Source organism: Oncorhynchus clarkii, chromosome 28, assembly GCF_045791955.1.
Source record: "Oncorhynchus clarkii lewisi isolate Uvic-CL-2024 chromosome 28, UVic_Ocla_1.0, whole genome shotgun sequence".
Taxonomy (NCBI): Eukaryota; Metazoa; Chordata; class Actinopteri; order Salmoniformes; family Salmonidae; genus Oncorhynchus; species Oncorhynchus clarkii.
In genome coordinates, this window is record NC_092174.1 from 4,446,938 (window position 1) to 4,460,848 (window position 13,911).

General features: G+C 40.2%; 1 protein-coding gene across 2 annotated transcripts in view; it reads right to left on the bottom strand.

Moving 5' to 3' along the window:
• Nucleotides 1–507: 507 nt before the first annotated feature.
• Nucleotides 508–13,911, bottom strand: part of LOC139386608 (erythroferrone) — a 28,683-nt gene continuing 15,279 nt past the window's right edge. Inside the window, exons 4-9 of one of the 2 annotated variants that reach the window (XM_071132312.1) lie at nucleotides 10,235–10,362; nucleotides 9,767–9,878; nucleotides 7,451–7,532; nucleotides 7,253–7,328; nucleotides 6,841–6,944; nucleotides 508–2,474 (exon numbers count right to left, since the gene is read on the bottom strand). In XM_071132312.1, coding sequence (XP_070988413.1) covers nucleotides 6,846–6,944; nucleotides 7,253–7,328; nucleotides 7,451–7,532; nucleotides 9,767–9,878; nucleotides 10,235–10,362 — 497 coding nt within the window. In that variant the 3' untranslated portion in view covers nucleotides 508–2,474; nucleotides 6,841–6,845. Of the gene's footprint in view, nucleotides 2,475–3,544; nucleotides 6,945–7,252; nucleotides 7,329–7,450; nucleotides 7,533–9,766; nucleotides 9,879–10,234; nucleotides 10,363–13,911 lie in introns of those variants that run through there. The other variant, XM_071132311.1, reaches the window with a different exon arrangement.

Consider the following 13,911-nt stretch of genomic DNA (forward strand, 5'->3'; position numbering starts at 1 on the left):
GACCTCTTTACCAGGCGGTGTCAGTGGAAGGCCCTATAAATTGTCAGACTCCAGCCACCCAAGTCATACTCTTTTCTCTGCTACTGCACAATAAGAGGTACCGGGGAACCAAGTCTGGAACCAACAGGACCTTGAACATCTTCTATCCCCAAGCCATAAAACTGTTAAATAGTTAACCAAATAGCTACCCGGACGATCTACATTGACCCTTTTTGCACTAACTCTTTTGACTCATCACATGCGCTGCTGCTACTGTTTATTATCTATCCTGTTATCTAGTGACTTTATTCCTAGTTATATGTACATATCTCCCTCAATTACCTTGTACCCCTGCACATTGACTTGGCACTAGTACCCTGTGCATATAGCCATATACTCATTGTGTATTTATTCCTCATGTTTCAATTCTTTCTCTTTTTTACTCTCTGTATTGTTGGGAAGTTCCCATACGTAAGAATTTCACTGTTAGTCTACACGTTTATTTTACAAAGCATGTGACAAATACAATTTGATTTTGAATTTACAGTCAAAATAATTTATTTCAAACATTTATAAAATTTTGACATAGGTGTGAGATGACGTGTGATGGGCTGCAGGGGTTTCCGCTACGCCAGTGGGTGCTGCCCAGCCTGGTTTTTCTTCTTCTGATGGTGGATATAACGTTGAAGATCTGACGTTGTTTTAAAGGTAAAAAATGGAACATATATTTTACACAAGGTTTGTCTATGTTGAAATTTGGTTACCATGATGACATAATCATGTGGTTGAAACTTCACCCTTAAAACAATTTTATTCAAATCCAATGTATTTTCCACATAGATTCCACTTCACAATACGTTGACAAATTACATTGAAACGACACTAAAATAAAAGCCCAGAAGAAAGCATGAGTATCTATGCATCTCTGCAATTAGCCTATAATTACACTTGGAATTTAAATTGGAAATCGAACATTTGCAGATTATTCCAAATTTACACAACAAACAAACACCAGCGAGAATATCCTTACATGGATTGCAATAAATGTTTTATTACAAGCAATAATATCCACAACTTTTCATATATCGTATTAATTTCACATCCAAAAGGAAAATAAATATTCTGAATAGCGTGTTAAAGCGAATCATCGACAATGAAAGTAGCACTAGAAAAATACCTCTAAGTATATATAGACAAAATGGTTATTTAAAATGTCGTTAACAAAATGTCCTGGGTCGTGTTCAGTAGAAGAAGAAAACGGACCGAAACGGGGAGGGACTACCTGAAGTTGTCTAATAAGAAACTAATTACATTGCAAATTGTTTTGCTACAGTGTGCACTAATGAATACGACCCTGTTGTCTTAGCAATGCTGTTATGGATAATTGCAGAGGCTGGTCTGACTATTGATGTTTGCTAATGACACACTCATCCCACTCGTAGTTACCAGTGTGAGGCATTCTCTGCTCTCTGGCCGGAGTGGCATATAGCTAGCTGTGTGCCACTTCAGACAGAGAGTCTACAATTTTGAGAAATACTTTGTTTGTACATACAGAGATTGGATAGGTATTTCAATTACTTTTGAGTATTATGTCATTTGTATTTGAAAATACTGAAAGTGAATTAGATTTTTATTGCCAGACTATCACTACACTCACTCTCATTCGCAAGTGACTTTCTTTCAAATACCTTTGCGCATCCACCTACACCCTCTGATGGCTCGTAGTAATATATGGTATCTCTTTTTTGACACCAATGCAGCAAATTTTTGAATAATATGCGGCCACAAAGCTCTGAAGATTAACATTCAGAACTGTGCCAATTGTCTTAGCAATAGATACTGTCCATAAAGTGTTAGCCAAGGTTCACAGGCTGTTTTATAACTCATTTAAAGGGGCTGCCTGTAAATGTATTTTCTGTATTTTGAAAATACAAAATACATGTATTTTCATCAAATACATTTGTTGGCACCAGTATTTTGTGGTTCATTACAATGCATTGGTCTTTAGGGTATTTTATGTTTTGTAACAGATACATTTTAATGTTTCTTTGCCCACCTCTGTGTATGTACATTACCAGGCAAAATTTTGGACACCTACTTATTCAAGGGTTTTACTTTATTTTTACTATTTTCTACATTGTAGAATAATAGTGAAGACATCAAAACTAGGAAATAACACATATGGAATCATGTAGTAACCAAAAATGTGTTAAACATATCAAAATATATTTTATATTGGAAATTCTTCAAAGCAGCCACCCTTATCCTTGATGTCAACTTTGCACACTCTTGGCTTTTCCAACAGTCTTGAAGGAGTTCCCACATATGCTAAGCACTTGTTGGCTGCTTTTCCTTCACTCTGCAGTCCAACTCATCCCAAACCATCTAAATTGGGTTGAGGTCAGGTGATTGTAGAGGCCAGGTCATCTGATGCAGCACTCTCCTTCTCGGTCAAATAGTCCTTCCACAGCCTGGAGGCGTGTTGGGTCATTGTCCTGTTGAAAAACAAATTATAGTCCCACTAAGCCCAAACCAGATGGGATGGCGTATAGCTGCAGAATGCTGTGGTAGCCATGCCGGTTAAGTGTGCCTTAAATTCTAAATAAATCACAGACAGTGTCACAAGAAAAGCACCCCTCACCATCACACCTCCTCCTCCATGCTTCACGATAAAAACCACACATGCGGAGATAATTCGTTCACCTACTCTGCGTCTCACAAAGACACGGCAGTTGGAACCCAAAAATCTAAAATTTGGACTCAATAGACCAAAGGATAGGTTTTCACCGGTCTAATGTCCATTGCTCGGGTTTATTGGCCCAAGCAAAACTCTCCTTCTTATTGTTGTTGTCCTTTAGTAGTGGTTTCTTTGCAGCAATTCGACCATGAATGCCTGATTCACGCAGTCTCCTCTGAACAGCTGATGTTTAAATGTGTCTGTTACTTGAAATCTGTGGAGCATTTATTTGGTCTAAAATGTCTGAGGCTGGTAACTAATGAACTTATCCTCTGCAGCAAAGGTAACTCTGGGTCTTCCTTTCCTATGGAGGTCCTCATGAGAGCCAGTCATAGCGCTTATATTTTTTGCAACTGCACTTGAAGAAACGTTCAAAGTTCTTAAAATGTTCTGTATTTGCTGACCTTCATGTCTTAAAGTAATGATGGACTGTCATTTCTCTTTGCTTATTTGAGCTGTTCTTGCCATAATATGGACTTGGTCTTTCACCAAATAGTGCTATCTTCTGTATACCACCCCTACCTTGTCACAACACATTTGTATTTGTATTTATTATGGATCCCCATCAGCTGCTGTCAAAGCAGCAGCTACTCTTCCTGGGTCCAGAAAAATTAAGGCAGTTTATACCATTTTAAAAACATACAATACATACACAGATTTCACAACACAATGTGTGCCCTCAGGCCCCTACTCCACCACTACCACATATCTACAGTACTAAATCCATGTGTATGTAAAGTGCGTATGTTATCGTGTGTGTGTATATCGTGTGTGTGTGTGTGTGCCAATGCTTGTGTTGCTTCACAGTCCCCACTGTTCCATAAGGTGTTTTTTTATCTGTTTTTTTTTTAAATCTAATTTTACTGCTTGCGTCATTTACTTGATGTGGAATAGAGTTCCATGTAGTCATGGCTCTATGTAGTACTGTGAGCCTTCCATAGTCTGTTCTGGACTTGGGGATTGTGAAGAGACCTCTGGTGGCATGTCTTGTGGGGTATGCATGGGTGTCCGAGCTGTGTGCCGGTAGTTTAGACAGACAGCTCGATGCATTCAACATGTCAATATCTTTCATAAATAAAAGTAGTGATTAAGTCAATCTCTCCTCCACTTTCAGCCAGGAGAGATTTACATGTATATTATTAATATTAGCTCTCTGTGTACATCCAAGGGCCAGCCCTGCTGCCCTGTTCTGAGTCAATTGCATTTTTCCTAAGTCCTTTTTGTGGCACCTGACCACACGATTGAACAGCAGTCAAGTTGTGACAAAATTAGGGCCTGTAAGACCTGCCTTGTTGATAGTGTTGTTAAGAGGGCAGATCATAGCTTTATTATAGACAGACTGCTCCCTATCTTAGCTACTACTGCATCAATATGTTTTGACAATGACAGTTAAAATCTAGAGTTACTCCAAGCAGTTCAGTCATCTCAACTTGCTCCATTTCCACATGATTACAACATTTAGTTGTTTAGCGTTTAGTGAGTGTTTTGTTCCAAATACAATGCTTTTATATTTAGAAATATTTAGGGCTAACGTATTCCTTGCCACCCACTCTGAAACTAACTGCAGTCTTTGTTGAGTGATGCAGTCATTTCAGTTGCTGTAGTAGTTGACATGTATAGTGTTGAGTCATACGCATACATAGGCACTCTGTCTTTACTCAAAGTCAGTGGCATGTCGTTAGTAAAAATCAAAAAGAGCAAGGGGCCTAAACAGCTACTCTGGGGAATTCCTGATTCTGACTGGATTATATTTGATAGGCTTCCATTAAAGGACACCCTCTGTGTTCTGTTAGACAAGTAACTCTTTATCCACATTATAGCAGAGGGTGCAAAGCCATAACACACGTTTTTCCAGCAGCTGCATGTCTAACAGGACAGCCCCCACAATCATTTTATCTTCAATTTCTCTCAGCCAATCATCAGTCCTGTGTGTAAGTGCTGTGCTTGCTGAGTGTCGTTCCCTATAAGCATGCTGAAATTCTGTTGTCAATCTGTTTACTGTGAAATGGCATTGTATCTGGTCAAACACCATTTTTTCCATTAGTTTACTAAGGGTTGGTAACAGGCTGATTGGTCAGCTACAGTGCCTTGCGAAAGTATTCGGCCCCCTTGAACTTTGCGACCTTTTGCCACATTTCAGGCTTCAAACATAAAGATATAAAACTGTATTTTTTTGTGAAGAATCAACAACAAGTGGGACACAATCATGAAGTTGAACGACATTTATTGGATATTTCAAACTTTTTTAACAAATCAAAAACTGAAAAATTGGGCGTGCAAAATTATTCAGCCCCCTTAAGTTAATACTTTGTAGCGCCACCTTTTGCTGCGATTACAGCTGTAAGTCGCTTGGGGTGTCTCTATCAGTTTTGCACATCGAGAGACTGACATTTTTTCCCATTCCTCCTTGCAAAACAGCTCGAGCTCAGTGAGGTTGGATGGAGAGCATTTGAACAGCAGTTTTCAGTTCTTTCCACAGATTCTCGATTGGATTCAGGTCTGGACTTTGACTTGGCCATTCTAACACCTGGATATGTTTATTTTTGAACCATTCCATTGTAGATTTTGCTTTATGTTTTGGATCATTGTCTTGTTGGAAGACAAATCTCCGTCCCAGTCTCAGGTCTTTTGTAGACTCCATCAGGTTTTCTTCCAGAATTGTCCTGTATTTGGCTCCATCCATCTTCCCATCAATTTTAACCATCTTCCCTGTCCCTGCTGAAGAAAAGCAGGCCCAAACCATGATGCTGCCACCACCATGTTTGACAGTGGGGATGGTGTGTTCAGCTGTGTTGCTTTTACGCCAAACATAACGTTTTGCATTGTTGCCAAAAAGTTCAATTTTGGTTTAATCTGACCAGAGCACCTTCTTCCACAGGTGGCTTGTGGCAAACTTTAAACGACACTTTTTATGGATATCTTTAAGAAATGGCTTTCTTCTTGCCACTCTTCCATAAAGGCCAGATTTGTGCAATATACGACTGATTGTTGTCCTATGGACAGAGTCTCCCACCTCAGCTGTAGATCTCTGCAGTTCATCCAGAGTGAACATGGGCCTCTTGGCTGCATCTCTGATCAGTCTTCTCCTTGTATGAGCTGAAAGTTTAGAGGGACGGCCAGGTCTTGGTAGATTTGCAGTGGTCTGATACTCCTTCCCTTTCAATATTATCGCTTGCACAGTGCTCCTTGAGATGTTTAAAGCTTGGGAGTGTTGGTGCTGCCTGGTGTGTTCCTTGTTCTTCATGATGCTCTCTGCGCTTTTGACGGACCTCTGAGACTATCACAGTGCAGGTGCATTTATACAGAGACTTGATTACACACAGGTGGATTGTATTTATCATCATTAGTCATTTAGGTCAACATTGGATCATTCAGAGATCCTCACTGAACTTCTGGAGAGAGTTTGCTGCACTGAAAGTAAAGGGGCTGAATAATTTTGCACACCCAATTTTTCAGTTTTTGATTTGTTAAAAAAGTTTGAAATATCCAATTAATGTCGTTCCACTTTATGATTGTGTCCCACTTGTTGATGATTCTTCTTCACAAAAAAATACAGTTTTATATCTTTATGTTTGAAGCCTGAAATGTGGCAAAAGGTCGCAAAGTTCAAGGGGGCCGAATACTTTCGCAAGGCACTGTATTTGAGCCAGTAAAGGGGGCTTTACTATTCTAGTAGGCTTAAATTGAAGATGTGGCAAATAGGAGTGGCAATATTGTCTGCTATTATCCTCAGTAATTTTCCATCCAGATTGTTTGGCTCAAATGATTGGCTCAAACGCATTAAGAAGGAAATAAATCCCACAAATTAACTTTTAACAAGGCACACCTGTTAATTGAAATGCAAAGCTGTCATCAAGGCAAAGAGTGGCTACTTTGAACAATCTCAAATCTAAAATACATTTTAATTTGTTTTAAACACTTTTTTGGTTACTACATGATTCCATGCGTGCTATTTCATAGTTTTGATGTCTTCACTATTATTCTACAATGTAGAAAATATAAAAAAATAAGGGAAAACCCTTGAATGATTAGGTGTGTCCAAACTTCTGACTGGTACTGTACGTGGTTTAATATGTTTGTTCATTTCAGTCTATGGGTGTGTGTGTGTGTATCATTTGTTTTACTGTGTTCACACTCCCAGGAGTATCCCGGAAAACAAAGTATCCTGGAGGACTGTGAGTGCTGAGCCTGTTCCGTTGTCGACGAAAATGGACACATACTCCCCCGCCTGCAAGCCAGAACATAAAAGGTTAAAGACCATCAGTCACTCCGCACTCTACTCTCAATCCTTTCACCAAGAGCAGTGTTTATGCTCATCTATCACTCTGACTGCCAGTATCATTCCTGGCAAACAAGGTAATTGCACATAATTGTCAAAGTATATGTCTTTATCTGGAGATGAGAGTGTTGATAGGAGTGTGTGCAGATATCAGATTGTTGTGAATGGGTGGCCATATATATACATAACTCAATACTGTGTTTGTGTGTGCGTGAACGTGTAATAATACCCTGTGTGTGTGTGAGAGAGTATATTACCTGTATGTAAAGGGTTCCTGTCAGTAAGATGCTGAAGACTCCTGAACTACCCACCCCTGTCACCGAATCCAGAGACCTGGAACATTCAGAGGCATAGCTCAGGAAAAACAGGCAGGAACAACTGGCAATGATTGAATACATCTCTGTTTGTGTGTGTGTGTGTGCGTGCGTACAGCGTGTGTGTGTACTAGTACTCACACATTGCTCTGGCATAGGGACTCAATGCAGATGGAAGCTTTCACACTATCCTTCATCCTGGCTTGTGACCTCTCATTGGGCTCTGAGAACACACACACACACACACACACACACACACACACACACACACACACACACACACACACACACACACACACACACACACACACACACACACACACACACAGAGGTCAGTGGCAACCCATCATTCAGGGCAGGTGGGGCCTGCCTGTTTTGCTTATTATTTTGGCAATAATACGTGTCACATATCAGTTTGCAAACAATGTTAAAAAATAAATGTAATTGAGTTAATAAAGTTGCATACACACATGGCCTCTTTTTTTGCTTTTTTGAGTAAGGCAGGTGTGTCAGGGTAAATGCAAGTGTCTCAGCCTAGCCGAGTGCTTTCTGTGGTGGTGGGGCGAGCCAGCAGAAAATACAGAGCGTTGCGTCTGATTGGCTCAGTTTTTTGTCATGATTGGCTCAGTTTTCGGTCACTCATGGGACAGTACGTCATCCCCAATTCTAAGGTCAGAGCTCAAATATTTTATCCCCTTGGGTTCTACCATATTAGATGTGCCCATCCAAGAAGGTTCAAGGTCATTGGCCACAGATAGAATGATATCAAATCACGTTATATTTACAGTAGCTTGGATTGGACTGATCATGTCAACATCTTACTTTCAAAGTCTTACCTAAGCAGTCATCAAATCAAAGTTTATTTGTCACTTGCATCGAATACAACAGGTGTATTAGACCTTACAGTGAAATTCTTACTCACAGGCTCTAACCAATCGTGCGAAAAAAAGGTGTGTGTGTGTGTGTGTGTGTGTGTGTGTGTAGGTAAGTAAAATAAATAAAAAGACAGTAAAAATACATTTGAAAATAAGAGTAGCAAGGCTATATACAGACACCGGTTAGTCAGGCTTATTGAGGTAGTATGTGCATGTAGGTATGGTTAAAGTGACTATGCATATATGATGGACAGAGAGTAGCAGTAGCGTAACAAGAGGGGTTGGCAGGTGGTGGGACACAATGCAGATAGCTACTTTTTTTTGTACAGCTTTGACAGTGCTACTGATAGTAGTTGTGGGGCTTGGCTTGTGGTGCTTGGCGTCAAATAGTGTTATATGATGTGCATTTCTTTTTGACACGCAAAGACCCAAACAGCATTCAATGTGCCTCACCTTAATAATTCTGTTCTATTTTCACCTCTTAATTTTGCCTACTGTTCTAACTTGGTGGTGCACAAATAGCCTATAACCTGTTTTAGAGAAATGTAATCATTGAATATTGTAAGAGCTTCCATTGTCTGTTTATATGCCCCATTTATTTATCCTACGGCTCTGTCGTGTACAGGGAGTACACTGTAAGAACAGCCCATGTTCTGAATTCTGTCTTTGTACATTTCAAAAGTGCTGAACAAATAGTTATATTAACTACGTCCGTCATCGATTGCTCATTAATGTCTTCATCGAAGTTACAGATTATGTGATAGTTTGTGCATCTCAATTGTCACTAGAAACCACATTTGTTTAAGGAAGTCTGCCATATCAGCTATGTTTTTATGTGTAGTTGTTTTGCTGGCATGCATCCCACTTCTTTTTTCTTTTTTCCCTTCACCAAGATTTGCTAAAATGGCCACTGACAGATGCATACACATTGCAGTGGTGGTATGGGGTGGTTTCCCTTTGGGTGGACTTTCTGAAGAAAGACCCCACCCCTGTTCCTCAGAACTGGCCAGGCCTTATCTTCTCAACATCTGACACTGATTGGCCAGGGCAGTGCCTAGGCCACTTCTGATTGGTGTAAGCCAATGACACACCCAAAACATTCAAACCGTTTTTTGCCTTGCTGCCATCTTCACTTCTTTACTTGGCCTCTTGCAGGCAGAAAAATAAGGTCAGATATATTTCTAGGTTACGAGGGAAAAGCTACTTAGAGAAAAATATATACTGTACATTGCTATGGAGTTATTGTAATGTTGATTTGTATTTGATCTGTTGTGGAGATTTCTTTTGTATGGTTTCCCATCGTTTTTCTTCATTCCTTGATAGTCTCCTCTCTCCGTCTATCCATCCCCCTCTCTCAATCCCTATCCACCCCCCAGCTCCTATCTTCCTAATTTCCTTGTCTAACCACTTTTCTACCCCTCGTTATATCTCTGTTTTCTATCTATTTGTCCTCCTCCCTCTTGAACCTCTTCCTCTTGCTCCCTCTTTTTGTGTTATGGGAATCAATTCAGCCCCAATGTACTGCAAACCCCCTCACCACCATAATTTATCACTTTGGTATGGGCCGGTGTGGAAGTCTCACCTATGAGAAGGCTGGCGGTGAGTTGGTAGAACCCGGAGACGGGAGCCGTGTAGCGGCCACTGCTAGAGTTGAAGCCCTGGCCCCTCTGGAGGCTCTGCTCAGTGTCCGAGACCTGGAGGGGTGAAACAGGGAGACAAAGGTCAATGGTCAAGTGATACTGCCTTAACTAAAATATAAACCATTTAACCTTGGTCGTATTTGGCCATTTTTTCCCATGCTTTTGAGGGATAGAAGGTGTTCTAATATCTGATGATGTAATATTACTGTGCATGTGTGTGCACGTGCATGAGTTTATTGTAGCGTGTGTCTACTCATACAGTTGAAGGCCTGGGGCTCCAGTGAGTTGTGTCTGTAACCATATGCATGTGTGCTTGTGAGTGTGTGCCTGCGTTGGCATATTTATGCGTGTTTGAGTATTTGAGTGTGTGTGTGTGTGTGTGTGTGTGTGTGTGTGTGTGATTCACTCACACTGCTGAATGGCTGCAGCTCTAGCAGACTGCGGCGTGGCACGGTGAGTGGGTGGTGCAGGCGGCAGTGGAAGGCGGTGGCCACACGGGGAGGTCGCTCACAGAGCAGACAGGGTCCACCAGCCATCTCTGAGGTAGAGGGAGAGAGTTCCTGTGATCAGTTGACCTATTTCTTTATTTTCAAGAGAGACAGAGACAGATTCCCCTCAATTCATTAGTGCACTATATAGGGAATAGGGTGCTATTTGAGACGCACACAGCGACTATTCATGGCTTTCACCTACCCAGCCAAGGCAGATCAATGACTGGATAGGTGAACACCTTCAAGGAAGGAAAGAAGGAAAGGATGCATTGTCAAAGTATTTGAAAAATACATTTAGATTATTTTGGTACTGTATGAGTTTTCTGTAATGGCAAGAGGAGGGGAGATGAGTCAGATTCATGTGGATTGAGGGAGTGATTGTCAGAATAATCAAAAAGGTACTGAAGTGAAAGACGGAATTGTTTTTGTGTTGTTTATATTCTTAAAGAATATATGTTTGAGTTGTGGTGTGTGAGAGGTGCTGTCTTACATTGCTTTTTGAATTAAGAATCTGAGAGTGCCATGGGCATGCCTAATATAAATATATTTGAGATTGATCTGTGTGGATGTGTGCAAATCAGTGGCATACTGCAGTTTCATGAGCCCTTTAGCCTAAACTATGGGGCAAAGAGAAGAATGTGCAGTTTCATGCTATTCTACACATTTTGCCATCAGGCTGAGAGAAAATGATGCTTTTTTAAAGCACATTTTCTGCAATTCTACACATTTTTATATAGCTAATCTTTCGATTAAAAAAAATATATATATGTATATATTTACATTAAATGCATTATGCATTATGTGAGTTGAATGCTGTAACACAGAATAAAACAATTCATACAAGTCCCATGATGGTAGTGAATGCCCATGACTGCTAATCACTTATTAACCATCAGTTATTCATATTACTTTACTTTAATAAAACAATTATTTTGTATATTAGATTTGTTTTAGTTGATGACTTTATTATTTGATTCCAAGTCATCATCTCATCTCTAAAGAGATGTTGCCTATGCTGTTTGACAATATCGTTATTTTAGTAGTTCTTCAAAGTAAATAAGGCATACTTTTAATGACTGCTCAATACCAACTATCAATCACTTAGATGATGTATTTTCAGGTGGAGATACCTCAAAGAAACTGCTTTCTATGCATCCCCTCTTGATTACGCATTCTTCTGTCCCTTACGTAGCAGGCATAAAAGAAACAGACCGGACAAGTAGCTGCGCAATGGATTATGGCTATTGTAATTAATTATCACATGTTGTGCACTAAACTATGTAGAACATTGGCCTGTTGGATACCACAACAGACCTCCAGAAGGTCTGTGGGGGTGTGTGGTACACCAGTGGTGTGAATATATATTTGTTTGAATATCAGCAGTTTGTGTGTGAGTTTAAGTGTTAAAGAGTATGTTTTAGTTTGAGTGCTAGTGTCTGTGGTGTGTCTGCGAGAGTGTATGTACGGCGCCACCCTGCTCGGCTGTGTGAATAGAAGTCTTTATGTTTTAGAGGGCTGTGAGAACAGCCTGCAGTTCCCGGAGAGCACAAACAGACCCGTGTCTACTCACATGGCAGCCTGCCAACTCTCATTCCACACACGGACAGTTATTACAAACACACAAATGCCAACTGGAAACATACGCACATACCTCATACACACGTACTCACGCACGAGCACACACACAAAGTAACAAAGACACACTAGCGAGTCTGGAGGAATTTGAGGAATTTTACGGCCCAGCCAAGTCACATCCACGTTCCGGAAAATTACCTCTATTAAGGGATCAGACCAGCCCACAATCAGACAAACAGCCTCCCAAGCATTTTATAGCCTAAATTCACCCACATTGTTTAGAAAGACCAACTGTAACCAATACATAAAATGTAGTGGCTGTGCATTGTTATGCAGCATGTACTGAGTTATGCTGTGTTTGTAGTGTGAATATACTGCATGCACCGCAGAGTATGTATTCAGTATATTTTTTTCAGCAATTTTAGTATCTTAGGGTTAGGGCAATTTTTTCCCATATCAGATGACAGTTTTCCAGCTCTGGCTGCATTCGATAACCAAGATACAAGTCATAATTCAATAATCCTGTTGCAAAAAATAAACAATTGTGATCTCTGATTCAAACAACTAGCACTGTGGGTTCTGCTTTAGAGTCGGGTGTGGTTTTTCTTCAATATCAAATTGATACCTTTTTATGGATTTCATGGTCGAGTCACTCCATTGTTATGAACGTTCTCAGCGGCCACTGACTCCCAACTTTGGTGTCCACTAGTTTTAAACGGCTAGTGATGATTTCATAGTTGCTTAAAAATAAGATGTCATTGCTAAAAAAGACAAATAATTAATAGGCACCTTGTCATCATTATGATGTCCTCAGATCAGTGGAAGATGGTGCCATTTATGATTAGGGAGGACTATCTTTTTTTTGTATTAGCATGGCCTTATTTCTATAAAAAAACATTGGATGACTGTCATTCATATTCCATTCACACAGTTCAAATATTTTAATTTGCCCTATACCCATCATGATGTTGCTACAACCTAGTCTATAAAAAAAATGTGTGAACTAGGCCTTTGATACTCCTCTATTAGCAGAGAAAAATACGCCTTAGTTGCAAAATGTCCTCCGGCTACACCATGGTGCTTCTCTAGATGATGCTGTTTGTATTTGTATTTATCCTGGATCCCCATTAGCAGCTAAATTAAGGAAGTTATACACATTTGAAAAACATTACAATACATTCACAACACACTGTGCTCCCAGGCCACTACTCCACCACTACCACATATCTACCATACCAAATCCATGTGCACGTGTGTGTACAGTGCTTATGTTATTGCGTGTGTGTGTGTATGCATGTGTCTATACCGATGGTTTGTCACGCCCTGGCCTTAGTATTCTGTGTTTTCTTTATTATGTTGGTTAGGCCAGGGTGTGACATGGGTGATTTATGTGTCTTGTTTTGTCTAGGGGTTTTGTAGTCTATGGGGTTGTGTTCAGTTGAGTGTTCTAGGTAAGTCTATGGTTGCCTGGAGTGGTTCTCAATCAGAGGCAGGTGTTTATCGTTGTCTCTGATTGGGAACCATATTTAGGCAGCCATATTCTTTAGGTATCTTGTGGGTGATTGTTCCTGTCTCTGTGTTTTGCACCAGTTAGGACTGTTTCGGTTTTTCCACGTTTTCACCTTTCATTAAAGATGTTTATAAATAACCACGCTGCATTTTGGTCCTCCTCTCCTTCCCAGGAAGAAAACCGTTACATGGTTGTGTTGCTTCACAGTCCCCACTGTCCCATAAGGTGTATTTTTATTAGTTTTTTTAAATATAATTTTATTGCTTGCATCAGTTACTTGATGTGGAATAGAGTTCCATGTAGTCATGGCTCTATCTAGTACTGTGCACCTCCCATAGTCTGTTTTGGACTTGGACCTCTTGTCGCATGTTTTGTGGGGTATGCATGGGTGTCTGAGCTGTGTGCCAGTAGTTTAGACAGACAGCTCGGTGCATTCAACCTCTCATAAATGTGACCGACCGGCTCAAATCGGTCTTATGTAGAAACATTTGAAATTGTGTATTTAACATTT